Source organism: Sminthopsis crassicaudata, chromosome 1, assembly GCF_048593235.1.
Source record: "Sminthopsis crassicaudata isolate SCR6 chromosome 1, ASM4859323v1, whole genome shotgun sequence".
In the NCBI taxonomy this organism is placed as follows: Eukaryota; Metazoa; Chordata; class Mammalia; order Dasyuromorphia; family Dasyuridae; genus Sminthopsis; species Sminthopsis crassicaudata.
Window position 1 is genome coordinate 53,888,133 of NC_133617.1, and position 27,396 is coordinate 53,915,528.

At 39.9% G+C, this 27,396-nt stretch overlaps 1 protein-coding gene across 2 annotated transcripts in view; it reads right to left on the minus strand.

The window, feature by feature from the left end:
• Positions 1-77: 77 nt before the first annotated feature.
• The window catches only part of BTBD2 (BTB domain containing 2), a 60,480-nt gene continuing 33,161 nt past the window's right edge, over positions 78-27,396 (minus strand). Inside the window, exons 3-10 of one of the 2 annotated variants that reach the window (XM_074303715.1) lie at positions 21,723-21,879; positions 11,930-11,992; positions 10,836-10,941; positions 9,793-9,990; positions 7,337-7,529; positions 6,001-6,088; positions 5,074-5,220; positions 78-2,965 (exon numbers count right to left, since the gene is read on the minus strand). In XM_074303715.1, coding sequence (XP_074159816.1) covers positions 2,804-2,965; positions 5,074-5,220; positions 6,001-6,088; positions 7,337-7,529; positions 9,793-9,990; positions 10,836-10,941; positions 11,930-11,992; positions 21,723-21,879 — 1,114 coding nt within the window. In that variant the 3' untranslated portion in view covers positions 78-2,803. The remainder of the gene's footprint in view (positions 2,966-5,073; positions 5,221-6,000; positions 6,089-7,336; positions 7,530-9,792; positions 9,991-10,835; positions 10,942-11,929; positions 11,993-21,722; positions 21,880-27,396) is intronic. The other variant, XM_074303725.1, reaches the window with a different exon arrangement.

A 27,396-nucleotide genomic window follows, 5' to 3' on the forward strand; every position in this document is an offset into this window, starting at 1 on the left:
GCGCAGGCCTGATGCTGAGGAGGCCCCTCCTTCCTCACTCCCGGCACCTTAGCAGAAGGAAGACGGTGTCTCCAAAACATAAAGACAACCAACCCCATCTCTTATTGATTACCTATTTACAAGTCACAAAGCTGGCCAAAAGCAGAGTGTTTGAACACTGAATATGAGAAATCATTAGATACATTCATCAATATAGCAATGCTTATGAATCTAGACATTCCCAACTCCAAGAGTGGACATGATACAAGGGAATTCTCCAACGTCCGGAGACAGGCGTGGTCAGCAATGAGTTACATTCATCCTAGCTACAATGCCCAAACTGCAGAAAGCCATAAGAATGTACATTGCTCAGAAGATGTATACATTTATTTTTTATTTTTATTCTTAAAAAATCATTTCAATAGGATGAGGTGTGGGGGATCACACCTTTGCCATGGCTTTTGGGAGGAGGGATTCTGTAGAACAGAAGGAATCATTGAAACTGAAAACTGTTGGAATGAACACACACACAAGACACACACGCACGCACACACACACACACACACACACACAGGCAGATCACCTTTCCCTGTTACAAGTGCTTGGTACAATACCCAAGGAATATCCTGCTTTCTTGGGCAGGGGGATGGGACAAGATGAGGAAGGAAAAGGGCACCAGAGGAAATGGAAGAGGGGACGTAGGGAGACCTACCGGTGTCCCTCCAGCACCTTTATGCAGAGAATGCCTACATTCAGAAACAATATCAAGGTAAAAAGGAGGCAGATGCTAACCAAAGACGGCAACAGTAGCTATACTCTAGCAGATATTTTCCTCTGGGGGAAGGGGCCCTGCTCGTTCACTGAGGAATCCAGCCAGCCCAGGGCCGAGGACCAGGCTTACAAGGTGGGAATCTGCCATCACCAACAGCCCAGCACGGCCGCCGCGGGTGGGCCGCTTCTGTTCATTTAGGTTCTATGGGTTTGGCCAGTTTTAGTCCAGCTTATGCTGGACAGCAAGGCCAGCTCTAGTCAGCACAGAAGAGAAAAAGGCATCACTGTTCACCCCATAAGAAAACTGCCCTTGGATACGAATCCTCAGACCTCGAACAGCAAGGCAGCAGGCAACTGCCCGGCTCGTTGCTGTGAGGGAGGAGCATGAAGGCAGGAGGGGCTTGGGGGCACCTTTCAGCGCCCTCACAGATAGACCAGGTGAGCTAAGGCCCTCGCTCCAACACTTGGCAGAAGGATCGGCCCATCTCTGTTCTGGTGGAGTCTTTCTCCCTTCTGACACGGCCTAGAGGGGAAAAACAATCGGATGGCAAACTCAAGCTTTCTGGCCCTTTGGGGATCCAAGTAGCATCATTCAACTAAGATACACAGAAAACAAACGGGGAAGTGAAGTGGCCCACACAATTCTCCAATAAGGAAAAGATGACATTTCTCTAAGGGATCCAGTTGTAAATAAGGTTTTGGAGTCAATCCCCAGATGTGCACAAAGTAAAAGGGGGACGGGACCTCCTCACCCTCTCCAGTAAGAACAAGGCAAAAAGTAAACGGGCATAAGCTGCTCCCTTCTCTACTTAGGATAAGCCTTTAGAAAAAGGCTGCAGAGAAATTTTCTTCACTGAATTAGCACTAAAGCAGGGAAGAGAGACTGGCCCAGCAGCAAGCACAGCCTGAGAGGACTAGGAACTGGGACGAACAAGCACAAAGGCGGCAATGTGTTCCTGAAATGTTCCCTCAGGCCCGGACTGTCTGTCAAGGAGCCCTCCGGGCTGGGCCATTTCCTGACTGGGCATTTGGGAATCCACAGAGAAGGGGGGGCACAGGAGACCCACACACGTACATGTGCGCGTGCACATGCACACACACACACACACACACACACACACACACACACACACACACACAATGACTTCTTTCCCTTCCCCCAACCCTATACATACCCTTCCTTACAGGAAAAGGGTAACTCCAAGAATGCATTGCAACGTGCAGTCTACAAAAATAAATGACAGACAGCGGCAGTTTCAGGAGTATCTGGGATCAGGTTAGTTCACCTGACTACTCCTGCCGCTGAAAGGACTTCCTTTTTCTCTCTCCTCACCTGGCTCCCCCAAGGCAGTCTAGGGTCACCCCCGAGCTTACACTGACAAATCAGGGCCACCTTCTGGACCGGGCAGGGGGGGAAGGGAGCCACCTCTACCCTCTTCCCATGCTGTCCCTCACCGACAGGCAGGCAGTCAGTCAGAATGGCGCTACTTGTCGGACACACGACAGAATGTCTCTGGTTCGAGGGGACAGACGACTGAGCTCTCTCCAGACATTCAGCTACAAACCTTTGCAGCGAGCAGGCCGACCCTGCTGGGCCCTTTCCCCTGTGTATGAGGAAGGAGGATGTGGGAGGGCGGGGGAGAAGGAGATGGCAGGGGTCAATATGACCCTCCTTTTTTTTCCCTCCAATCTCTTAAGGGATTGTCTCATAACAGGAAGTTTCCCACCTCAACCAAAGTATTTTTTTCATGCTTCTAATCAACGTAAAAGCATCTACATTCATTACAATTTTTAAAAAAATGCTTTTCATGAACTCAGAGGATAAGATGACCACTAAAATGGAGGCAGTTGCTACCCCATGTGACTATAGTGGATTCCTGTAAACCGGTCTGTGGGGGAGAGCGGCAGCGGCGTCACTAACACGAGGCAAAAACATGGAAGTGTGTGTTGGGCCAGCCGCGCCCATTGGCACGGTCGGACTCGGCCGGAGAGGAGGGAGAGGGGGCCCTGGGCGGCCACTCCAGGACAGTCCTGCTGGGCAGGACAGTCTCCATTATGTGTAGAAGATGATCTCTGGGATCTGTCCATCCTCCACCGAGGTGCCATTGTTGTTTCCGGCCGCGTAACAAAACGTGAAGCAGGTCTTGGCCCCCGTGGTGGGAGACTCGCGGATCACTTTGCGCAGGCCTTTGGTGCCGTAGTGGGAATCTGGACCCTGGGGGAAGCCAGAGAAAAAGTCCACATGAATGCAGAGGTTCAGAGAGGGTTCTGTCTCTCTTCCTGTTGTATTTTACCCTTTCCTTTAAAAACCAATTCCGACATCCCCTCCCTGATCCCCAGCACCACTGTCTCCCCTAACCATTGACTGCGGTCCCCACAGTAGTGAACCCCCCACCCTGGCCAGAGCTCCCAGCTTCACAAAGCCCTTTGCTCACAGCCCCCCTCACATAGGGGCACAAGCACTAACAGGATTTTGTCAAGGGGTGATCTGGGAGCAGCAGCAGGGAAGGGACAAGCCTAGGATCCAGGGGCTGGAGAAGCTCGGGGCCACTTTTCTGGCTCCCCCCGAGGCTCGTGTCCTGCCTCAGCTTTGGCTCTTCCCTCTTTCACACATTTGCTGCTGGCAAAGTCTAAAGTTCGTGGACACGTGTTCATTAGCCCCCAAACTCTTCCCTGGAGCCTTCCCGCCACACAGCAAGTCAGGCAGAGCGGGGAGGACTATTGCCCCTTTCCAGACGAGGTCACAAAGCAAGTCTAAGATGGAGCCCTTGGTGGCAGACTCCTCGACACTCTGCCTTGTCTATCAGACCCAGCAAAGGTCCCAGGCTTTCCCCAGGGACAGGTGGCTTGTCAGTGGGAGCAGCAGGCTCAGAGCAAGGACAGCTTGGGGAAACAGCAGTAAGGGTGTTGGGGGAACCGGCCACAATCAGGGATCATGTCAAAGAATGCTTCAGATGGACCCAAGGTGCAGGTGCTATGTGGGGGGACCCCGCTGCACCCTGGGGATGACCCTAGGAGACAGGGGACAGACTGACAGCTCAAGAGACCCAGGGCAGGAGAGAAGTTGGGGACCGATCCCCAGCAGAGAAAGCTGGACAACAGACTGTCTGTCCAATACTCTCCCCGAGAGTGACAATTTTTCATGATTACGTCTGCTTTTTTATAAAGGATTTTCAGGCCCTGGTTCAGTGAAGAGGCTGCAACCAGACACATACGTAACTGTCTTGGCCCCAGGCTTCAGCCTCTAGAAAACGAGATCGTCTCTGCCGTTTCCAAACCATTGCCCATAGGCAGTGGCTACCATTACCAAAGGGCACAAGGATTTTCAAGCACAGCTTCTCCTAAACCAAGGGGTTCTCAGGTTTAAGCTGAGCTTCCCCAAGGCCAACAGCAATTGGGAAATTCTCTTTTTCCCTCAAGTTATATTTTCCCAATTGTAAAATGGAAATAAAAATAGCACCTACTGACATGGTCATGGGGAACATCAGAATGAGAACGTGTCATATATCACTGCAGCATTTCTATACTATGTGCATCTAATATATTCACACAGATATCACTTTCAACATTCCACATAATGCACTCAATAGAGATATGACTAAAAGTTATACAAGTAAACATATATATGTGCATATGTACATACACGTGTGGGTGTGTGTAAAGGTTCTAAGAGCAAAAAGTTTAGGAATCACTGAGATTTACATATGTATAATTATACATACATGTATGTGTATTTGTACAACCATATGTGCATGTGTGTTTATATATTTCTGTGATTCTCAAAGTTTAGGTAATGTTTAGATAAAACAGGCCCCAATTCTTCCCCTCTACCCCAACTGTTTTGGCTCACTTTCTTTTACCTGTGTCCATGTTATTGCCTAGCATTAGACTATAAACTCTCAGGAATAATTTTTTTTTTTTGGCTGAGTTAAGTGTTAAGTGTCTGAGACCAGATTTGAACTCAGGTCTTTCTGATTTCAGGGCTAGTGCTCTATTCACTGTGCCACCTAGCTGCCCCGAATATCTTCATTTTTGTCTGTGTCCCCAGGACCCAATTGAGTATGCCGTACATAGAAGTATCGATTTTACAGGTGAGAAAGCAGACCACAGAGGTGTTTCATACATGACCACATAGCTAGTAGATGGCAAAGCATATGTACAAGCTCTTTTTTTCACTCCATGGCCAAGTAAACTATCTTTCCACACCAGAAGAACATACCTTTGCATGGCATGGGCTTCACCCTTTGCCAGCCCGATAATGCTAAAGTTAAAACCTCCCAAACTGGAGTGGGGCTTGGGGCCCCTTCCCCAGAAGCACGGTACCTTCAGTGTTGCACATGCTGTGTAGTTAACATTGGGCAGGATCTCCACAGGCTCTTTAAACATGACCCGGAATGTATTAGAGGATCCGTCACAGCTGAAACCAGTGTCGTTCTGACCCAGGACCGTGTTGCTGTCAGTGTGAATGATCTAATGACCAGAAGAGAAAGAATGGATTTTCTGCACTGAAAATCTCCACAAGTAAAGCTCATGAGAAAAACAGAATTTGCATTTTGACCCTCTGTCCCCTCTGCTCTGCAGGATAAATGTTGCTCATCAATAATTTTACCAACTCAAGTTTCAAAACTCACTAAAGAAGAATTGAAAAGCCACTTTTCTTTGGAAAAAGCAGAGATGCCTGTGTTTCTCTTTATAAAAGGGGGGATCTGGCTTAAGCTCTAAGGTTCTCTCCCTTGCATTTGGGCTAATATGTAAACATGCCAGAAATCCAAAATAAAAACTCTAATTTGCTCATTTTGACAACTTAGGAGAAGAGCATCAGCTCACATGCCTAGAGCAATTCAAAGTGCTTTAGTCTTAACAACTTTGTGATGCATAGAAGAATCACTGATATTCTCAAGATGAGGAAACAAATTCAGAGAGCTTACAAGAAAGGATTTAACGACCTCTGAGGTACCAGCTTTGGGGGTACTAGCTAGAAAGTCAATCTCTGATTTGATTTCAGGGGAGGTAAATTGACACTATGTAGCTCAGAACAGCAGGTATTTTTTGTTTTTGTTTTTGTTTTTTTAACTTTTTTTGAGGCAATTGAGGTGAAGGGACTTGCCCAGGGTCACACAGCTAGCGTATGAGGTGAGATTTGAACTGAGTTTCTCTTGCCTCCAGAGCCAATCCTCTGTGCTGCCCTGAAAACTAGAGTAAAAGCCTGTCTTGTGTGTCTGCACAACCAAAGCACAGTAATGCTAATACCTGTATATTGACTTGATAATCCGTTGGTCCATGTATTGATCCATATAATCCAAATCCAACCACAAATATCCTTTTGTTAACTGAGAACCTAAGAAGATAAGATAAAAGTTAGTCTTTTAAAATATTCTGATACCACAGATTCAAGTGCAGAACCACAGAAGGAAACAAAAAGCGTTCTTCTAGTTGAAGAACATCCCCAAAAGACAAAGAAAAAAAAAGTTCCTTCTTCAACTATTTGCTCATTCATTGGATTTGGCCTTCCTGAAAGATCAGTACAAGACTTCCCCACCACCACCCTTATTACATACTTATTTGACTGTCCCAGTTGATGGATAAGCTTTTTATTTTCAAAAATTCTACACCTGACTAGAAACCCAAGCCAAAGGATGTCATCTCAAGCTTGCTCAGCACAGCGTGTGGGGTGCTGGGGCATCAAGGTCTTCAGCCTCAGTCCCCTCACAGTGCATTTAATTAAGGAAGAAACTCTGTTCCTAACTTTCTCTAGGACTTATGGAAGATAAAATCTGTCCCAGTGAGATGGAGTTCTGGTTTCGAAAAGCTTTAGAATTATATTAAGAGCAAAATACTCTGAAAATGTTTTATAGTCTTATGCAGAACTATGAGGTATGGAGGGTTATTTGCTTCAATCACAAGCAATGTCCCCAGAAAGCTAGGCTTTTATAACCTTGTTTTTTTGCCTTCTTATTTATTCTTCCAGTAACAGTTCTTGGAGGGGATTGTTGCAGGAGGGAGGTGTGAAAAGGAAGATTTCTGCCTCTCTCCTTATTTCAGTAGGACTAGTACCATGTAAGAGCTTATGCGTTTCTACAAGGTGAACAAGTATGACCCTTATGGAAACTGCAGAGCTCTCTTACTCCCCCCACTCCCTCTCCAAAACTAGGGGTCACATAAGAGTCTATTCTACTGGCACTTCTATGATGTACATGCACAAAGCCAAGGAGAAGGACCCAGAGGGTCCTGCAGGCTGTACCACTTAAATGATGAACTTCAAAGGACTCAGCGATACTCAACGGACTAAAAGAGAAGATCATTTGCTCACAGAAGCGTGGCCCGAGTTTCTCTGGTGTACTTTAAAGAGGAAAAGAAATGGAACAGGGTATCCAGTCATGGGACACTCGTGGGAAGACACAGACCAGAATTATGAGCATGAGCTGCCCTCCTCTCCATCAGGCTATCTGAGGACTGAGTAATGAGCAGGTAAGGCCTGAGCCTTTCATGAGCAAGGTAGGGGCAGTAAAATGACTTCACTCAATAGTCCAAATGAAAAGCTATGCCAACACAGGGGTTCATCAGTGCTGATAGGACGAAAGCCGACCTGATTCGATCACTGGTTCCGCTGTAGCCCCAGCGGCTCTCCACTTGCTGAAAGCGGTTGATGCTACACTCCTTCCCTCGAAGGCAGCAGCGTGGTCTGTCAATGAACTCCACACGGGGCTTTGGGTTCACGGTGAAGTGGAGAAACAGGCTGACCACCTCACGGTCAGTGAGGATGCCTGACTGAGCAGGCCCTGGAGCAAAGAACAAAGACAGGGAGGGATCTGCTAAACACCCCAAGAGAACTTTCTCAAGTCCTGTGGTGTGACTGCCAGCAGCCAGGCTGGCCTGGCCTCCCAAGGCAGCACACACAAGATACCCACCTTCTGGGCCTGGACTAGTCTTAGAAATGAAATATCCAGATAGGAACCACTTTCAAATTAGCAAAGTTTTGTGAACAATCATTTTTCTAATGTAAAAGGGCAACCCCATATGGGAGCTTTTAACTGAATGTAGGGGATCACAAAATTATGATTTATTACCAGTAAATGTTTGATTTATACACCTATTTACATGGTGGTATAAAAATTTCTCACTCAAAAAGGGGTGGTGAGTGGAAAAAATTTAAGAAGCCCTGTCTTCCTAATGTACCTAAAACATCAAGACACAGGGAAGGAGACCAGTGGGAAATGCCTCTTTTGAATTTCCTTTCAAAAAGATACGATAATTGAAGTCTAATTTTCTATAGGATGTAGATGAAGGAATTAAAAATAAGTTGTGATCACCACAAATCATTTAAGGAACAACAACAAACAGATAGTATTTTGATTTGACTTTATGAACAAACTGGCTTATAACATTTGTTCCAGTAATTAGATACTATACACAAGTGTGTGAATGGGCACAAACACATTTACATCTGAAGGGAAAGATGTTTCATGGCCATGAATTTCCTGAAAAAGGGAAGTGCTATTTTAAAATCTTTTTAAGTACTTGAGTTTCTTTAAAGACCATTTTTGATAGAAATTTTTCTAAAATGTATTTCATCTTACCATGTCTTCTCAAACAGGATTCAGCACCTCAGGTATTCCTTTCTCAATGACTCAGAGTCAGCATTAGGAAAAGTAATTAATGAGAGTCTAATACAGAGTAAGGTCTTTAGAGTCTCCTGAAGAGTACACCTCAGAACCCAAGACTATGGTACTTGACATGAACTACTTCCCACCTTTCCTAACTCTTCTGTTTCCTGTCCATCTTGTCCTCATTCTTAAATAATGTGCACTGCATGGGGTGACTTCTGGGAACCCCAGCTGCCCCTTTTAGTTAAGTGGAGACAATTTACACATGTGTCTCCTGGGAGTCCGGGGAGGAAAGAACTTTGTAAACCTCCAATTACAAAAATAGGAGCAGTTATTCACTGAGTGTCTGAATATGCCCCAAGACCTAGGCACAGGTACCCTACTATGGCAAATCGTGGGCTGTGCAAAAATGAAGAATGTGCCTCTAAAATTCATTTTCTATCACAGAAATGTGATAGAAATAATAATTTCAAATAACAACAAAAACATACTCTTGCCCTCAGTGAGGAGACAAATCTAACACAAGATGAACCCAGTTGGCTCACTGAGTACAACGAGCGCTGAAAAGAGAACTCAGATCAGAAGCACAGACAATTCTCAGAGAACCAGAAGTGTCTGCATGTAATGGGAAGTTCAGTGAAGGTACTTCAGGCTTTCAATAACCAATGGTATCGAAAAACCTTAGCCTTGTGTTTGTATGTGTCTATATAAGATGGAGAGATTGTTATTATGATATATAAACATGGAAATGAAACTCTCAGTAAAAGGAAAAGGTCACCCTGCTAACATGATTCAGACTAACAGCTTTAAAGAGCTGATTATCAAAAGCTATCCTGACCTGAAACCAGCCACTCAACAACTCAAGTATAGTCTTTGTTTAATGAATAAATTATAAGTGCCTGGAATGTGCAGAGTTAACAGCAAAATGTTGAGTCTGATGACATGAGACAGCTATGAATCATGGAACATCCAAATTTTAAAAGAGCCCTACCAACTAGGTACTCCAGAGGGAAATGGCAACCTACTCTGTGCTGCTGAAGGTGATTTGCATAGCCTAAGTCATTATGAAAGCCCCCAGGTGACCCGACAAAGAGAGGGTCTATCATGAAGGGACTTGGAGGGGGACCTGATCTGCATACCATGAGGCTTCTGGTCTAGGGGGGATTTGTGGAGTGAGATGGCCAAGAACCAAAAAATGTGAAAAAAGGGGGTGCCCACAGTAGTGGCAACACATGGGGCCCCCTCCAGGCCTGGGCACTGCTGAGGTGATAAGGCACGGGGTATCTGGAGATGTCTGGGATCCAGTGAGCTCCTTTTCACCTTTCAGAAATTAATCACCCACTAGGTTGTTAAGTTTTGTGCCAACATCCTTCCAGATCTTTCTTGTTTGTTTTTAAAGTTTTTAAGTACACTACAGAACAAATCAGCAAATTGTTACCTGCAGCAAATTCTTCAATTGTCATCAGTGGGAAACGAATAAGAGAAAGGGCTTTGCCCAAAACTTTCCGCTTGTTTTCTGGAGTCACTGGAAGCTGCTGCCGCTGACACTCTGCCTCAGACCAGCGAACCACTGCATTAAATAAACGCACCTCTCGAATACCCAGGGTATCCCGCTCTAACACAGCAACAAGCGTGTCTAAAATAAAAAACAGGAATCACGTCACTGAACCAAGTTAACGCTATTTTCATGTACATCTCACGTTTTATCTTATTTCTAATTAGTTTTAATTGAAGGAGTTGGTCCTTTGAGAGGATGAGACTGCTCTGTGTCCTGGAAACCTGCATCCTGTTCTGCAATAATATTCCTCACACCCTATAACCAAAGTTCTTGTGCTGGGATCACCTGGACAGTGGCCAGGAGATGTCCCATCTGAGAGTACACTAGATCTCCCTTGAGTCTCAGTTTGCCATTGCCACATGATCTCCTGAGGAGGCAGCAACACTGTTGCTTGAAATAGGTATAATTTCTGTGGTGATACTTTGAGGCATACCGAGTCAGCTCAGATTTACCCAAACCAAACTGAATCAAATTAACATTTTAAACTACTTTAACATTTTAAAATCAATAATTTACTTCTTGCTCACTACACTCTGAAGATTATCCACAGACTATGAGCATGTCTCTCTTTTCCTACACTGCGATAACTTTTTAAACTAAAAATGACTAACAATTTACACACAAAGTTCTAAACTTTTTCTTTTATTTTTTTAAATCAGTTGGCAAATCCCCAGGATTTGCCTGTTTGAGACTACAGAGAAATTAAAAAAACAAATCTTGGAAAATACAAAAAACCCCATAAAGCCCAGATATCTTAGCGGGGGGTGGGTTTAAAAACAATGATTGCTTGATTTAAAAGCCAAGGTTGGGGCAAATTATAACCCTGACTAAGAAAGTGGCTAATGATATCCTATATAAAGGTGGTGAGCATGTTTGGGCACCAGAATCATATTCCACGCTAAGTCACCAAGAGCCAACATTACCTAAATCAATGTCTGTGAAACCCTCCGCATTGATGGCATCCGATGTGTTTTTATCTATGTTCTCCAAGCACAGACTGGCCAGTTGGGGTTCATCAAAGAGTCTTGCCTAACAAAAACAATTAAGAAATAAGGAATCTATTAATGTCTTATTGATGCTTTTGTCCTTAAATCTCAGTGATTTCAAATCATGTCTTCTCCCATTATAATTTCTCTTTTGAGAAAGAAAAACAATTAAACAAAAATATCTGACCCAGGGAATACAGCTGCTGTACTTAATATTCTGTCTTACAAAGCATCAGACTGTTTACCTTGAGGGTAGATGTATGTTTCACTAATAGAAGGTTTTTTAAAAACTAATCATTTATAAATTACATAATCACTCTCAAAGCTCTGGAGGACAGACATGCTTTTCACAAATGATTGACCCATGTATACAAGCCAAGGGTTAGAGGCAGAAAGCAGCTTTCAACTTCAGTAGTAAATCATTCAGAAAAAGCAAAATAAGCAAATAAAAATACTCTCTCTTTTTTTTTTTTTTTTAAAGATAAATCACATTTTACATTGGGATGTGGGAAATTACAGTAATGCCACATTGGAGAGATGATGACCTGTATACCTCTCTGGGAATTTAGTTTTGGTTTAATCATGGACAAATCAATCTTATACAATAATTTTTCCAAGTCTACTGATGATAATCACTTTGACAGAAGCTTCCATAGTTTGACCTGTTACAGTTACAGTTCACAGGACACTTCCCTCACAAGGACCCCTTTACAGCAGGTACTGCAAAGATTCTCTCCTCCTTTTTATAGATAAGGAGACTACAGGCATATAGTAAGGGATGTGGCCCAAGGGCACACTGAGTGTCAGTGCCAGATTCAGAAGAGTGGTCCTCAGCATTTTCAGGGCTCAAGCCACACAACTCTTTCCAGTTTGATCAATGGGCCAGGTTGCCTCCTTACTAAATCATTAAAAAGGGAACAACTCGAATAAAGTGCAATGTGCCTGACAGAAGACAACTTGGATGGGCAGAAGAAAAGCAGCCTTGTTTCTAAGAGCACTTCAGAAATGGAGCAGAAGAGCCAGGCTCATACCTTGAGTCCCTTGCTCTTCAGAAAGGTGTGATCAGGTGAAATGCTCTGTGACTTGCTGGTGCTCTTGGTGGGAGGGTAAGGGGAGAGTTAGTGGTGACACTGATGTGATGGACGCTTGTTGCTAGATAGGTATCTCTTGCTCTCTGATCTATAAAGTGGAATTATTAGATTTTGCCTCCAAGAAACCCCACTTCCTCTCCCCTCCTAGCAAAAAGTACAACAGAATAAATGACTTTAGCAAGTGAAAAGTCAGGGCTTTTTCTTTTGTTTTGTTTTAAATGACAGGAGCGAAGAGAGTTTAATTAAGCATCATTTAAAAGAACAGCAAGTTAACAGATCCAAGTAGAGAAAGTGAAAGAAAAACTACAAACACCTTAAAGAATTTTCAATTAAGCAGCGCAGATCCTGTATATCATATTCTTCAACAGCCCTTTTCAAGTGTCTTCATTAACAATACATAGTATCTAACTTCTAATGAACCAAGAAAATCACTTGCCTGCAAGTGAATCAGAAGACTACTTCACTTCAAAGTAAGGGAAAGGACTGCACAAGAAACCTTAGGTTTTCCAATAATCTCAACTAAGGTATCCCAAACATACCTTCCTATAACAAGAGAACTCAATTCCATGGCTTTGATAAAGCATTTTTACAGGCTAGACATGTAATGGTTTGTTTCTAAATAGGTGAATTTCAGAGCCCTTGAGTTCTAAAGCTTCTTAATCTGTTTAAAAAATAACTGAGAATGAGGTGAGGTGTGTAAATGGAACCTCTGACAAATTTCTGTCTATCCTAAGCTACCTTTCAAGCTCTAATCTTCTATTAAAGATTGGAGTCTGACAATCCAGCATTATCAATCAAGGTGCCAAGCCCTGTGCCAATTACTGGATACAGAGACAAAAAGTGAAACAGTCCTAGACCTCAAGGATTGCATATTCTATTAGACACAAACATTTATATAACTAGGTAGACACAAACGAAGATGACACACAAAATAGTTTTCTGAGAGGTTATGCACTAGAAGCTACAGGAATCAGTAAAGGTTGCATGGAAATAAGGGCCAAAGGTAAGGAAGGCAGGCATTCCAGGTGGGAAGTACAGTCTGTGCAAAGGCTTGGAGATGGAGAATGGAGCACTGTATGGGAGAAGTGTCTCTATTAAATTCAACATATGGGATACGACTGGCCAAAAGATATTTGGCGACCTGAGGGAGAGTCATAACCAAGTTCAACGTGCCTTTATAATGTTTGATGTAACATCAAGAGTTACTTACAAGTATGTACCAAACGGCATAGAGATCGCACACAAGTGGGTGAAAATATCTCTACACAGTTGTATAGCAACAATGTAGAGATTAAGTTAAATAAATCCAGGTGAAACCCACTGTCTCCCATAGGAAGATTCTCCAGGACCAAGGTGACTAACTCTGAAAGGCCCCACCTCTGGTTTGCTAGAAAACTTGTGGGGAGACCTTCATTGGGAGTTGTTGTCATATCTGCTCCTGCATTTCTGGAGGCTGACTAGGCTTCCTGAAGTCAATGACAATCTCTTACAGAACGAAGCTAGAATCCATTGTCAGAAGTGTATGGTTTTATTAGCAACTGTCCTGTGATTTCAACAAGTGCTTAATGTGAGATACTGAAGGAGATGAATGGGCTTTGGAATGAACGTAACAATTTATAAGTATATTTCATACCATGAAGTTGATTTTGAACATATTTTGTGCCTTCAGCTGTTCTGGATTACAATTATGTTCTCCTTTAGATCAAATTGAACATTGATAACGCTTCATCAATAAAATGGTGTTGTTACTTTCATTCATATTCCTTTTTTGTTTAGAGCATAATAAAGTTGTACTTCAAATATACAAAGAAAGAAAAAGAAAAGGCTATAATAATAATCTAGGCAAAAGGTGATAAAAAGGTCTACATACTTGGATGGTAACTATATGAATAAAGAATGGGTTGAGAGTAATGATGGAAGACTCTCTTTGCCCCACTTACTCATCTCTGCCTTTTAGCTCCTGACTTTGCTCAAATCATTCTTCTAAGAATTCTCTAAGAAGCCTCTATTATATAGCCCCTCTATTGCTAAATCTTTTCCTCTGTGGAGTACCTCCAAACTAACCTGTGGATTTCTTTCTTTCTTTCTTTCTTTTTTTTTTTTTTGGTTTGTTTGTTTGTTTGGTGTTTTTTGTTTTTTTTTTTTTTTTTTTTGCTGAGGCAATTGGGTTAAGTGACTTGCCTAGGGTCACACAGCCAGGAAGTGTTAAATGTCTGAGGTCAAATTTGAACTCAGGTCCTTCTGACTTCAGAACTGATGCTCTATCCTGTGGATATCTTGTCCCCACATAGTTGTTTGTATGCTTGTTCCCCCCATTATGCTGTTAGCACATAGTAAATACTTTGTTACCTTAACTTGAAGAAATGGAAATTTCAAGTTTAGGTAACTGATTAACTGACTGGATATACAAATTAAAGAAAGGGAGGACTTGAGGGTGATCCTAAGATTCTGGGAAGTTGGGAAGAGGAGTCAGTTGGAGGGCAGAGACAATGTCAAGGAGCCTCCTGCAATGGCCTTCTCAGGGGCACCCACCAAACAACTTCCCCAATCAGAAAGTGTCAGGCCCTTTAACTGTGGGACTCTTTACATCTGCAGAGATAGGAGGGGGCCCCCATACTTGAGCGGCCTCGATCCATTCTGTCTGCCTCACCCAGTACTCCGTTAGCTCCCCAGGACGTGGGTCCTTTACCATATGCCCTGTTGTCTTACATCTACCTCTTTTCCCCACATCTTTTCAGCTGGGGAAAGCTAGAAAAGCTTTTTAGTTTCATGTAATTAAAGTTAGGTGATTTGCTTCTCCTCTTCTGATTCTTTTAAAAGTATGATTTTTAATATTAAGGTCATTTATCCACTTGGAATCTGCTGTGAAATATGTATAATATTCTAGCCTCATCTTAAATTCTGCCAGACTTCTCAGTTTTCTAGTTGTTGTTGTTTTTTTTTTTTAATCAAATAAGGAAGTTTTTTCTCCTTGTTAATTTATATTTTCCACTTTATCAAAATGGATTTTCTACTGGATTACTGTACCATCGTTTCTGATTTTCCCTGATCTATTTTTTTTTTTTAACCAATACCTGATGAACCGTTACCCACCAGTTTGCCTGTAGGCGGGGTATGTCACCAGGTTCTAGCCATAAAGCTCCAGACCTACTTTTCCCCTGTTATCTTCATCTTTGTCGTCTTGTGGACATTTACTTAGAAAGAAGCTTCTTACAGGTTTCTCTGTTGTCCCTCTGTTGCTGTTTCTGCTGCATTTGTTCACTGCTCCTGCATTTCTGATGTCTGGAGTATTCAACAGAAGCAAATAATTTCCTCAAGTCTCATTTTCCAAGAATGTTTCATATACCTTCTTACTGTTGAATGTACATTTTTCCCTCCCATTTATGGTCAAGCTTCAATTTGCAGAGTAGGTTACCCTTAGCTGTATCCTATTCCTTTTGGAAGATATTATATAATTCCTTCTTGCATTTTCTGGTGAATAGAAAATAGTCTTGTATTATTTGAATTTCCTTACCTCTATATTTGAAAGTTTTTCTCCTGGATCACTTTCAGAACTTATTGTTTCTGAACTGAAATTTTCAATTTAACCAACATATGTCTTGCAATTTGCTGCCTTAGAGTTTTTTGTTTGTCTCTTTTCTAGAGAAAATTCATTTCTAAGAACTATTCCATTGATATCTATGTTCAGAAATTTTAGACAGTTTTCTTTCATTATATCTTATATTATTATGTTAGGGTATTTGATGTGATGATGTTCTGGGAAACCTAGAATCCTTAGGTGGTCTCCATACATCAGTCTCTTCAAGATCAGCATATCTGCCTTAGAGATGCTAGTTTCTTTTAATATTATTGGTTTTTGTTTCTCTTCTTCCAGATTGACCTTCATTTCTGTGTTTTTACTTTCTTAATCCATTGTTCTTTCGTTTCCTTAGTGAGACTTACACTGTTGATTCAGGTTTTTCTATTCTATCAATTATTTTTGTTATTCAGCCAAAATTTTGCTCTCATAATTTTCATTTTTATTTTAAATCACTTTGAAACAGTATGCTGTAACTTTCATGTTTTCAAATTCCAAAGGATCCTCTTCATGAAGTTTTGGAGACTTCCGTTTATTTTGTAGTATATAATCACAGAAGCCTGAACTCATTAATTAGCTGACCTGAAAGAGCTATTTCCTCCTACTCTGTTTTCCTTGTTGACATCTCCTTATCTTCAAAGTCTCCGATTTCTTCTTTTCCTGAAATTTTTGATAATTCCAATCTTTTCCCCCCTCACTGCTCACTTTCTACTAATGCTACATTCTCTGGACTGGATTTCAAAGCACATGTCTTTTTTTTCTTTATTTATTAAAGCTTTTATATTTTCAAAATACATGCATGGATAATTTTTCAACATTAATCCTTGCAAAACTTTGTATTCCAATTTTTCCCCGGCCTTGGCAAGTAATCCAATATATATTAAACATGGTAAAATTATATGTTAAATCAAATATATGCATACATATTTATACAATTATCTTGCTACACAAGAAAAATCAGATCAAAAAGGAAAAAATAAGAATAAAATGCAAGCAAACAACAACAAAAAGAGTGAAAATGCTAAGTTGTGATCCACACTCAGTTCCCACAGTCCTCTCTCTGGGTGCAGATGGCTCTCTTCATCACAAGATTATTGGAACTGGCCTGAATCATCTCATTGTTAAAAAGAGCCATATCCATCAGAACAGATCATCATATAATCATCTTGTTGCCATGTACAAAGGTCTCCTGGTTCTGCTCATTTCACTTTACATCAGTTCATGTAAGTCTCTCCAGCCCTTTCTGAAATCATCTTGCTGATCATTTCTTATAGAAAAATAATATTCAATCACATTCATATATGATAACTTATTTAGCCATTCTCCAACTGATGGACATCCAATCATTTTCCAGTTTCTTACCACTAAAAAAAGGGCTGCCACAAATATTTCTGCACACGTGGGTCCTTTTCCCTCCTTTAAGATCTCTTGGGATATAAGCCTAGTAGAGACACTGTTGGATCAAAGGGTATACACAGTTTTATAGCTCTTTGGGCATAGGTCCAAATTATTTATAGAATGGTTGGATCAGTTCACAACTCCATCAACAATGAATATATAATGTTCCAGTTTTCCTATATCCCCTCCAATATGTGTCATCTTTTCCTGTCATTTTAGACAATCTAAGAGGTGTAGCACAAATGTCTTTATCCCAAGAAATTCCTGGGAGTACAGAATTTGCCCCAAATGGATGCTAGACTCTTTTCCTCAGGCTTAGTAACATGTCAAAAACATTTCCCTCCTTCCCACAACATACAATGACCTGGTCCCATTCCCCCTGTTTATCAGTTCTCTCTGGCCCAGCAGAATGTCGCCAAATAGTGACACTATAGTCAAGAGTATTTTTTTTTTTTTTTTTAATTTAGTGTGTGGGTCTCCAAGGCTGTAGGAGGAAAGGACAGTTAGAATATGAGGTTGAGTTCTATTTCAAGCTTAACGATATCCTGTCCCTTTTGCTCTGGTTCTACTGTCCTATATAGTCCTATATTTGCATCAGAAAACACTGCTGTTCAATTGGCTACAGAGCCCCAGGAAACTTCTGCAGCCTGAAGCCCTGGTGTATAGCACTGGAAAAAAGGAGAAAGAGGCTGGGGATATGGGGCTGCAAGCCTGGGGGCCCAGATGACAGGATTACCATTGCGGGGGTGGGGGGGAAGAGGGGGGAAGATGGGATAACTCTTGATTATGTGACTAAGAAGCAAACACCTTTTGCTATCTAATTGGGTCCTCCACAGAGCAAGCTAGTATAAGTCTCTTATATATTATAGTAAACATAATTGTAGACAATACCAGGAAGTTTAAGCCACCCCAAAACACAATCCATTTACTTTGGCAATGAAGGAAAATGCTTCTTCATTGGCCTCCTGAATGTTTTGTGTGTTCTTTAATTCTCTAGAGGCCTATACAGTTAGGGATAAAGTAGGAATTTTTTAAATTGAATTTTTTTTCAATTAACAAAAAACGATTTTCTCTTTCTCTCTTCTCTATCTATACATCTGCACTGGTAAAGAAATAAGAAAAACCCCTGAAGCAAACATGCACATTGAAGCAAAACAGATTTCTGCATTGGCTCTATTCAAAAATATCTCTCATTCTGCATCCTGAGCCTAACATCTATCAGGAAGGTGGTGGGTGGGATAGCACCTCTTCTGTTCTCTAGAATTATGGTAGGTCACTGCATTGATTAAAAGGATAAAATAGAATTTCAGTAGATCAAACTAATTTTCATCATGAAATTATGATCAGGCCATGTCTACTGATTATTCCCATGACTTGAGTTTGTGCTCAAGTAAAGAAAACTTAGCTAGGCATGCCTTAATTAGATCACCCACATGTTGCTGAACTTCCTTAGAAAGACCCCTTTCATTCCCTAAAAGATAAATAGTTAAAGGAGATGGACAAATAGTTATCAAAAGAATTATAAACTATCAACATTGAAAGAATGCTCCAAATCACTAAGAGAAATGCAAACTGAAATAACACAAAGGTTTTATTTTACATCCTGCAAACTGGCAAAGATCACAAAAGATGAGAAGTTGTAGAACACTAGGGTGATACTGGGTGGAGATGTAAATCAATACAACCACATGGGAAAGCAAAATTTGGAATGATGCAAACAACTTGACTAAATGTCCATATCCTTCAATTTTGAGATTCCACTATAAGACTTATACTCCAAGAAAACCATTGATAAGAAGAAAGTTACCATACAAATATACAGAAGAAGTAAATGATCATAGTAATCTAGTGTTTGACAAATCCAAAGAGTCAAGTTTTTGGGGCAACACACTATTCAGCTGGGAAAACTGAAAAGCAGTTTGGCAGAAACTAAGCATAGACCAATATCTTACATCATATAACAAGATAAATCAAATTGGGTAAATGATTTAGACACAATGGATTATAAAGCAAATTTGGGGAACACAGGGAAAAATTTGCCTGTCAGATCTATGAATAAGTAAAGAGTTTATGACCAAATAAGAGATAAACTAGACAATTTTGATTACATGAAATTTAAAAGTTTTGGCACAAACAAAACCAATTCAATGCAGCCAAAATTATAAAGAAAACAGGAAACTTGGGAAGGAAAGTTTTCTGCTAAAGGTCTAATTTCTCAAATAGGTTGGGAAAAAAGCCAAACTAACAAAAAACATGAACCGTTTCCCAATAGATAAATGATAAAAGAATATGAAAAGGCAGTTTTCAAAAGAAGAAATAAAAGTTCTCAATCATATGAAAAAAAAATGCTCTAAAATCACTAATATTCAAGGAATGCAAATTAAACCAACTCTGAAGTTGTTTGATAACTTTACACTTAGCATATTGGCTAACATGATAGTAAAGTAAAGGAAAATAAGTATTGGAGAGGGGAACATGAAAAAAAAAAAAAGGTATGTTAATGTATTGATGGTGGAATTATAAACTGGTCTAACTATTCTGGGACTATGCCCACAGGGCTATAAAACTGAATATCCTTTGACCCAGCAATATCACTACTAAGTCTAAATCTCAAAAAAATTTAAGAAAAAGGAAAAAGAGCTAGATGTACAAAAATATTTCTAGCCTCTTTTTGTGGTGGCAAAGAATTGATAAGTGAGGGAGATCCCTATCAACTAGAAAAGGACTGAGGAGAACATGATTTTAGAAATACTGGGAAGACTTATGAACTGATGCAAAGTGAAGTGAGTAGAACAAGGAAAACACTATCTTTTAAGAGAAATATTATAATGATCAACTGTGGAAAAACTTAGCTACTATAATCAATACAATGATCAACGATAATTCCAAAGGATTCATGATGAAAAATGCTATCCCCCCGCAGAGAAAGAAGTGATGAATTCTGAAGCAGATTGAAGTATACTTTTTTCACTATGTTCCCCCCACATAGCTAATATGGAAATATGCTTTACATGACTTCACATGTGTAATCTGTTTCACTTTGCTTTCATTCTAAATGAATAAGGGCGGGCCTTGAGGGAGGAAGAGAATTTGGAACTCAGTATTTTAAAAAATAAATGTTGAAAAATAAACATTAAAAAAAAGAAGTCTCCCAAACCAAGATATTTATCTCAGCATTTTTTTATTGTAGGAGAGTATTGGAAACAAAGGAGATGTCCATTTATTAAGAAATGGCTAACAGATTGTGATACAAAAATGTAATGGAATATTCCTTTGCTATAAGGCAACAATTTCAAACTCAAATAGAAACAGATTTCTGTAGCGTATTTTGACTTAGAAAATAATAAACTAACATCATCTATGTTGTTATATATCTAATCTAATATCTAATATATCTAATATATCTTATTTTGTTAAAACATTTTAATCTAATTCAGGCTGTGAGATCAATTATGATGAATAAAAGGCCAACATGTAAAGATTTTACATGATTTGATACAGAGTAAATTAAGCAGAGCCAAGAAAACAATATAGATAAGAGTAAGACAATGTAAATGGAAAGACTACAAAATAATCACAAATGAATGCTATGAAATTGTAAAGAACAAGCATGACTCCAAAGAGAAATATGAGAAGATCCCATTCCTTTGGAGAGGTGAGAGGTCTGTGGGTATGGTATACTGCATATATTTTCAGTCTTTTTTGATGTACTGATCAGTTTTGTTGATTTTTTTTCTTCTTTTTTTCCTCTGCTTTTAAAAAATATTATTTAATATATGGTATGGCTCTCTGAGAAGGGAGTGGGAGTTGGTGGGGGATATTGGAAGAAATTCTGGTGATATAAAAAAATAAAAGATATCAATACAGTTTATTTTTAAAAATATTTCTTTCATCATGATCTTGCCCTGGTTCAAATATATATGAACTACTCCCTATCACATCAAGTGTAAATGTATTTGCCTTTGTTTCAAATTCCCAAAATCAAAAAGAAGCCAGAGGCAGAGTGATGTGAAGGTCTAATCCTTGGAAATCAGTTTTGGGTAGCTACTTACATTTCTAGTCAGTCATGGGCTATGGGGTATTAAAAGAAATGAGCAGATTTTAATGCAGATTTAATTCCTTGAAATATAATACTCTGAAAGGAATATAAAGAACTTTCTTTGAAAACATAATTCTGAGATCAAATAATCATGAACATCTGAGATCTTGTCCTTTAATACAAAAAAGTGTTAAAATAGGATGGGAAGAACAATAGAATGAAAATTATGAGATCTGGATTCCAGTCCCGATTCTGCTACAAATCTGGGACCTTGACAAATCTGTGAACAATATCCTTAAAATGAGAGGTTAAGATGATGGTGACAAATTGAGAATTAGAAAAAGGGGTTATGAGGGAATGGTGGTAGGGAGAAGAAAGATAAGAACTGAAGCAGAAAGAGGATACTAATTCAAGGAGGACCCTCCCCATTCTAAGATCCTGGAGGTCCTAAATATTTTCTACTTTGTAACCAGGACCTTTCCTAAAGAGTTCCTTATTAAGAAGAGTACAATTTTAGATTTTATATCATTTCAATCATATAATGGTTTCCCCAATAACATTACATGAAACTCAACATCCTCTTTCTCTCTCCCTAAACACAAATGCCCACTTGCTATTTTGACACGAATGCTTACAATTTGTTTGCAATCAACAAACTGCAAATGGCCATATAATGAAGCTTCCATATGGCTAAAAATAAAATATGAAACAAAACATACCTGTGTTAGAAGCATGAAAGCATTATCAGCACGGAGATTTTTCTTTAGAAATTCCACACAGTGTGCCTCAAGAGCAGGAACAGCATATTTTTTAGCTGTATAAAGTGTGGTCATAACAGTCTCTGGTCCAATCTGAACTTCATCAGAATAAAGAAATCTGAAAGACAAAACATCATAGGTCCAAGTGAAATAAAATCTGATTAAGCTAACAAACACTAAAGTACTTATGTAAAAAGGACAATTCCTAAAGGAATACCTGCCCTCAGAGAGCTTACATTTTTGGGAGATGTTACAACATTCTAAGATAAAAGACGAGTTATAACAGTAAAGGTATATCACTACCAACTGTTTGGCAGGGAAAGGAAGGTGGCATGAATGAAACCAGGGACTCAAGAGGTAGGAGAAATAAGGGAAATTGTTCTGATAGTGAGGAAAGACTGCAAACCTAAGAAACAAAGTATCACGTATGAGGAAAGCAAAGAGGCCAGACCACAGATTATTGTGTCAAACTGTGGAATTCCAATGCCAGACAAGCGAGTTACTCCAGAGGCATCAGGCAGCCAGTGCCGGTTCTTCAGCAGAGACTGCCTTGCCTACATCCCATGCTGCAGAAAGACTATTTTGGCAACTGTGCCCTTTTCTATTAGAATGCAGAGACCTTCACTTTTGTATTTGATTCACCAGAGCCTAACAAGTTCCTAGAAACTACATTCAGCAGAAACAGTTCAGTGAGGAAAAGAAGGGGCAGTCACTTAACAAGCTTCATAAAGTGCTTACTGTGTGCCAGGTGCCGGGATACATGTTAGGGATGAAAAACAAAGCAAAAACAGTCCTAGTCCTCCTTAAGCTTCACCAAATGTTGGGATTTGGTCAAGTTTGGTCAACTCACAATGGCCTCTTTGGCAAAAGACAGGCTGGTTTACAAGAAGAGGTTACAGACCCAGGAATAGTAAATATGAAATAGGTTTGGGAGAGCATATACTTACTTAGCAAGGAAGGGGGATTAACAATAAGGGAAAAGTTTCCTCATGGAACACACAATCAAGAAAAAGGGAATCCTCCATGAGGTGGAAGGCAGGTCACATCCACAGAGAAGTATAGCCCCTAAAATAATTAGCTATAAGGAGGAAAAAGATATCCCAAGGCTTGGGGGAGGGGATGAGAGGAGGCAGACTTCAAGGAGAGCTAACCTGAAAGGAATTCAGCAAAATGGTATGGGCCAAATTCATATTTATAGGGGAAATTTCATCTTGGGGGTTTGACATATGATTGGATACTGTAAGCTGGGGTTTCCCAAGACCTCCATAGGGGTGGGCCTGTAAGGCTGAGCAGATCCCCATCAGTGCCCTTCCCTACTAGCCTCAGGGAGTATTATAATCTTATCAGTATTTCTGATTTTCTCAGCCAATCCCACCTAGATACCCAGGATCACCTCACTGACAGGAGGCAGCTATAAATAAGATAAAGCAGAGCTCACTTAAAATGGAAGGCATTTGTAGGTTGGGAAGACCAGGAAAAGGTTTAAGATGAAAGCTGTATTTCACTTTATACACATCAAGTTTGAAATACAGAAATGTCCCACTGTGAGTTGATAATTTCAATGTGGAGTTTAGGAAAGGGATACCTGATGACCACCAAGAAAGTAAATAAAGAGAAGTTGGGAGCAGTTAGGTAGCACAGTAGATAGAGCACCAGCCCTGAAGTCAGGAGGATCTGAGTTCAAATCTGATCTCAGACACTTAACACTTCCTAGCTGAGTGATCCTGGGCAAGTCACTTAACCCCAATTGCCTCAGCCCAAAAAAAAAAAAAAAAAAAAAGAGAGAGAGAGAGAGACAGAGACAGAGACAGAGAGAGAGAGAGAGAAGTCCAGGAATAGATACCTGGAGTGACACCCACATTTAGTGGATAGGACATATCCATATCTTATAGAGAAGTAGAAGAAGAGGTCTGATCAACATTGGAGGAAGATCGGGAGACAATGGAATTACAAAACTGGGGGGAAACATGGTTAACAGTGTCAGCAACTATAGAGAAGTTAATTATGAGGAGAAAAAAATCTTAGCTTTAGCAATTAAGACACTACTAGTAACACTCAAACAGCAATTCAGGAAAGGAAGAAAGAGGGAGGGAGAAAAAGTTAAGATGAAGGGAAAGACAAAGGATGATCAAAAGGAAAGAGGGACTGTGTCAAGGAAGGGAAGGCAGAATTAATAGTGATTGCTTACTATGTGTAGTGCTCTGTGTAAATAAGATAAACACATGCAAAAAGAAAGAAAACCCCTGCCCTTAAAGAACACATAAAAGGAAAAAAAAGACAGCCAGTAGGGGAGGGCATCTTTGATAAGACAAGAAGTCACAGGAGAAACTCACCAATGGGGAAAGGTGCAAGCCTTGTGAAGGGACATTCCAGGATGAGAAAGGCAGACAGGACTGTTTCTGAATAGGAGAGGCCCTGGGTTCGAGGGAAGCTCCAGGATGAGCCAAGAGGAGAGCAAGCATGTTTTTTAAATCCATGGTTTTGAATCTAGGGTGCAGAAGCAAAAGAAGGCAGGTGGGAACTAGAACCTTACACACAGTGGAGGCTCCTTCAGAGGGTGGGAAGGAAAGAATGACTTATCCTAGCTCTTTAATAGGAAAGACAGAGAGTAGGACAACAGCTTGAAGGGATTAGCAGGGCCAGATGACATTTTTTTCAAGAGAATGTAGGAAGCCTAGACACCTTTATCCAAGCATAAGTCAGTGGATAAGGAGAGAAAGTGAATATTAAAAGAGGAAGACAGGATAATTAATCTGGGTAAATTCCCAGAAGCAAATGGAAGGGGATGGGATCAAAGGCCCAATAAGTAGAGGGGAAGGACTTAAAGAGAAAAGCAACCCTTTCATCAAAGAATGAAGCAAAGAAGAAAAGACTGGGAGATGATAAAGAACAATTTTGAGGTGTAGAAGTGGAGAGAAGGAGCATAGCGAGTGCTGGCTAATTTCTGAGCAGACTATGAGGTGACACTGCCTGATGAGAAAGTTGCAGGGAAACGGTTGCATAGCTGTCTAAAAGAAAAAGTCACCATTCTGCACAGCTTCTGTGAAGACTGCAACCGAGAGTGACTTGCAGAAGAACAGGAATGCTGTACAATTGCACCCACTCAACTGAGGTGAGTAACTTCCTCCAGAGACAGAGGTAGGAATAAAGAAAATGGATTGAGATCACAAAGAATTGGAATTTGGCAAGACATAAACAAGGAGACAAAGGGGCAGGAAATCTGGGAGAAGATGACTTTACAGTAAAGTATACAATATAATGAAGTCTAAGGTTAAGATTCCAGATGAGGAGAATAAGGTCAGAATAGGCAATGGACTCAGCAAAGAGAGTTGGAGTACCTGCAAGTCAAAAGACAGACCAAGAACAGGTTTAGAAGTGAGACAGAGGAAAGATAAATGAGCAGGGGTCAGAGAGAAGAACTCAGAATCCTGGCTTACATAGTTCAAACTGTTATGTACGACTGAAATCAAGAGTCTGACCATCTTTGTGTGCAGGTGAAGTGCACAGACCTCATGACAAGAAACCATAGAGTTCTCTTAAAAAAAAAAAAAAAAAGTGAAAATGAATAATATCACTGGTGTTAAAGAGGTAAAGATGATGTGACAGGTCATGTAATATAAGAAACTGTTTAGAATGATAAAATTAATTTTTTTCTTTTTTAAAACAGTAGTTCATTTTTCCAAATACATACAAAGACAGTTTTCAACATTCAACATTTGCAAAATTTTGTGTTCTGAATTTTTCTACCTCTTTTTCCTTTCACCCTTCCACAGTACAGCAAGCAATCCAATTTAGGTTAAATATGTATAATTCTGAATATATTTACATTTTTAAATGACTAAGTTAAAAATATTAATCTTCTACATTTGTGCAATTTACAAAGCCCTTTTATATCCATAATTTCATTTTAGTTACTAAAAACAAAACAGCCTGTGGCACAAGGAGAACATGTATAAGCATGGTCAATTTATAGATTTAAAGAAAACTGAGGTTCAGTAATGGGTAGCATAACTTTATAGCTTAAGGCTTCAGCTTTAAATAATTGATTTTTCCAAGAGTTTATTTTAAAAATCCATAGTATTATAATATTTTCCAATTACATAGTTTTCAACAATCATTTTTATAAGATTTTGAGTTCCAATTTTTTTCTCCCTTCTTCTTTAACCTCCTCCTCCTCCCCAAGACAGCAAGCAATCTTTTTATAGATTATGGATGTACAATCATTTTTAGGATATTTCCATATCTGTCATGTTGTGAAAGAAAAATCAAAGAACAAAAGAGAAAAAGTAAACAAACAAAAAGTGAAAATAGTATGCTTCAATCCACATTCAGTTTCTCTAGATGTAGCTGGCATGATAAGCTAAGTCTATCATAATTGATCATTACATAATCTTGCTGTTACTGTGTTCTAGTTCTGTTCACTTTACTCATCATCAGTTCATGTAAGTCTTTCCAGGAAAAGCAAGAGTTCTTAATCTTAATCTTTTTTGTACCATGGATCCCTTTCTCAGAATGACTTCAAATATATAAAACAAAGTACATAAGATTCTTTTAAAGAGCCTATGCTGAAATACTGTGTTTGTGTATGTGTGTGTGTGTGTGTGTGTGTGTGTAAATGCAACAAACAAATTCACTTGGGGATCCTTTAAGAACTTTTATGTTAGGTATTCTTATTCAAAGTCAAATGTCAAGTAAGGGATGAAACGGGATTTATTCCAAGGTTCTGTGACTCAGAATGATGTAACAGAAAGAACTTCAAGCCTGGTGGTCAGAAAAAATTCTAAATAATGGTTCAACCAGTTACTATTTTTGTAATTTGGAGCAAGCCACAGAATCAGAATAGTAAAGGAACTCAGAGGTCACTATACCTAAAGAGAAAAAGCCTCCAACAAATGATCATTGAGCCTCAATTTGAAGACCTTTAGTGACAAAGAAGACTATGACACCCAGAGGTGGCCCCCTGCACTTTGGGATTAGAACTTCTAATTGTAAAAAAAAAAAAAAAATCTACCAAACTCTGTAACTTCTCTGTTTTTCCAGTTCTCCCTTTGGGGCCATTTTCAGCAAGTCTAAAGTATCTTGCACACAACAGCTCATTAGATAATAAAACTGCTAATCTCTGGACTCAACATTTCTAATTCCTTCAAAGCCACTTGACAAAATTGCTCATGTTTTCTTTGTGGTCAATATATGGGCAATTTAGATATATTCAGGACTGGTTGAATGGCAGCCTGGTCTCTAATAACCTCACAATGATGACCACCCTTCTCTGGACATTCTCCAGCTTTGCAGTGTCCTTCATAAAATATAGTGCCCAGAACCACACATACTCTGTATGTGGTCTGAGCAGGACAGAAGAGACTAGAAAACTTACCTTGCTCTGGAAATTAAAAATCTCTCAATGGAGGCTCAGATCATGGTAGCTTTTGGGATTGGTCTGTTACGTTATTGACTCCTATTGAGCTTAAAATCTACGTTCCCCTAAAACTTTTTTGTAAGAGCCACTTGTTTGTTCAAACTACACATCACCTACACTATATTTGTATAACTGACTCCTTTAAACCAAGATTAAAACTTCAAATTTACTTTTATTAAATCTCATCTTAGTAGATATTTGGCCAATTAAAATAACTTA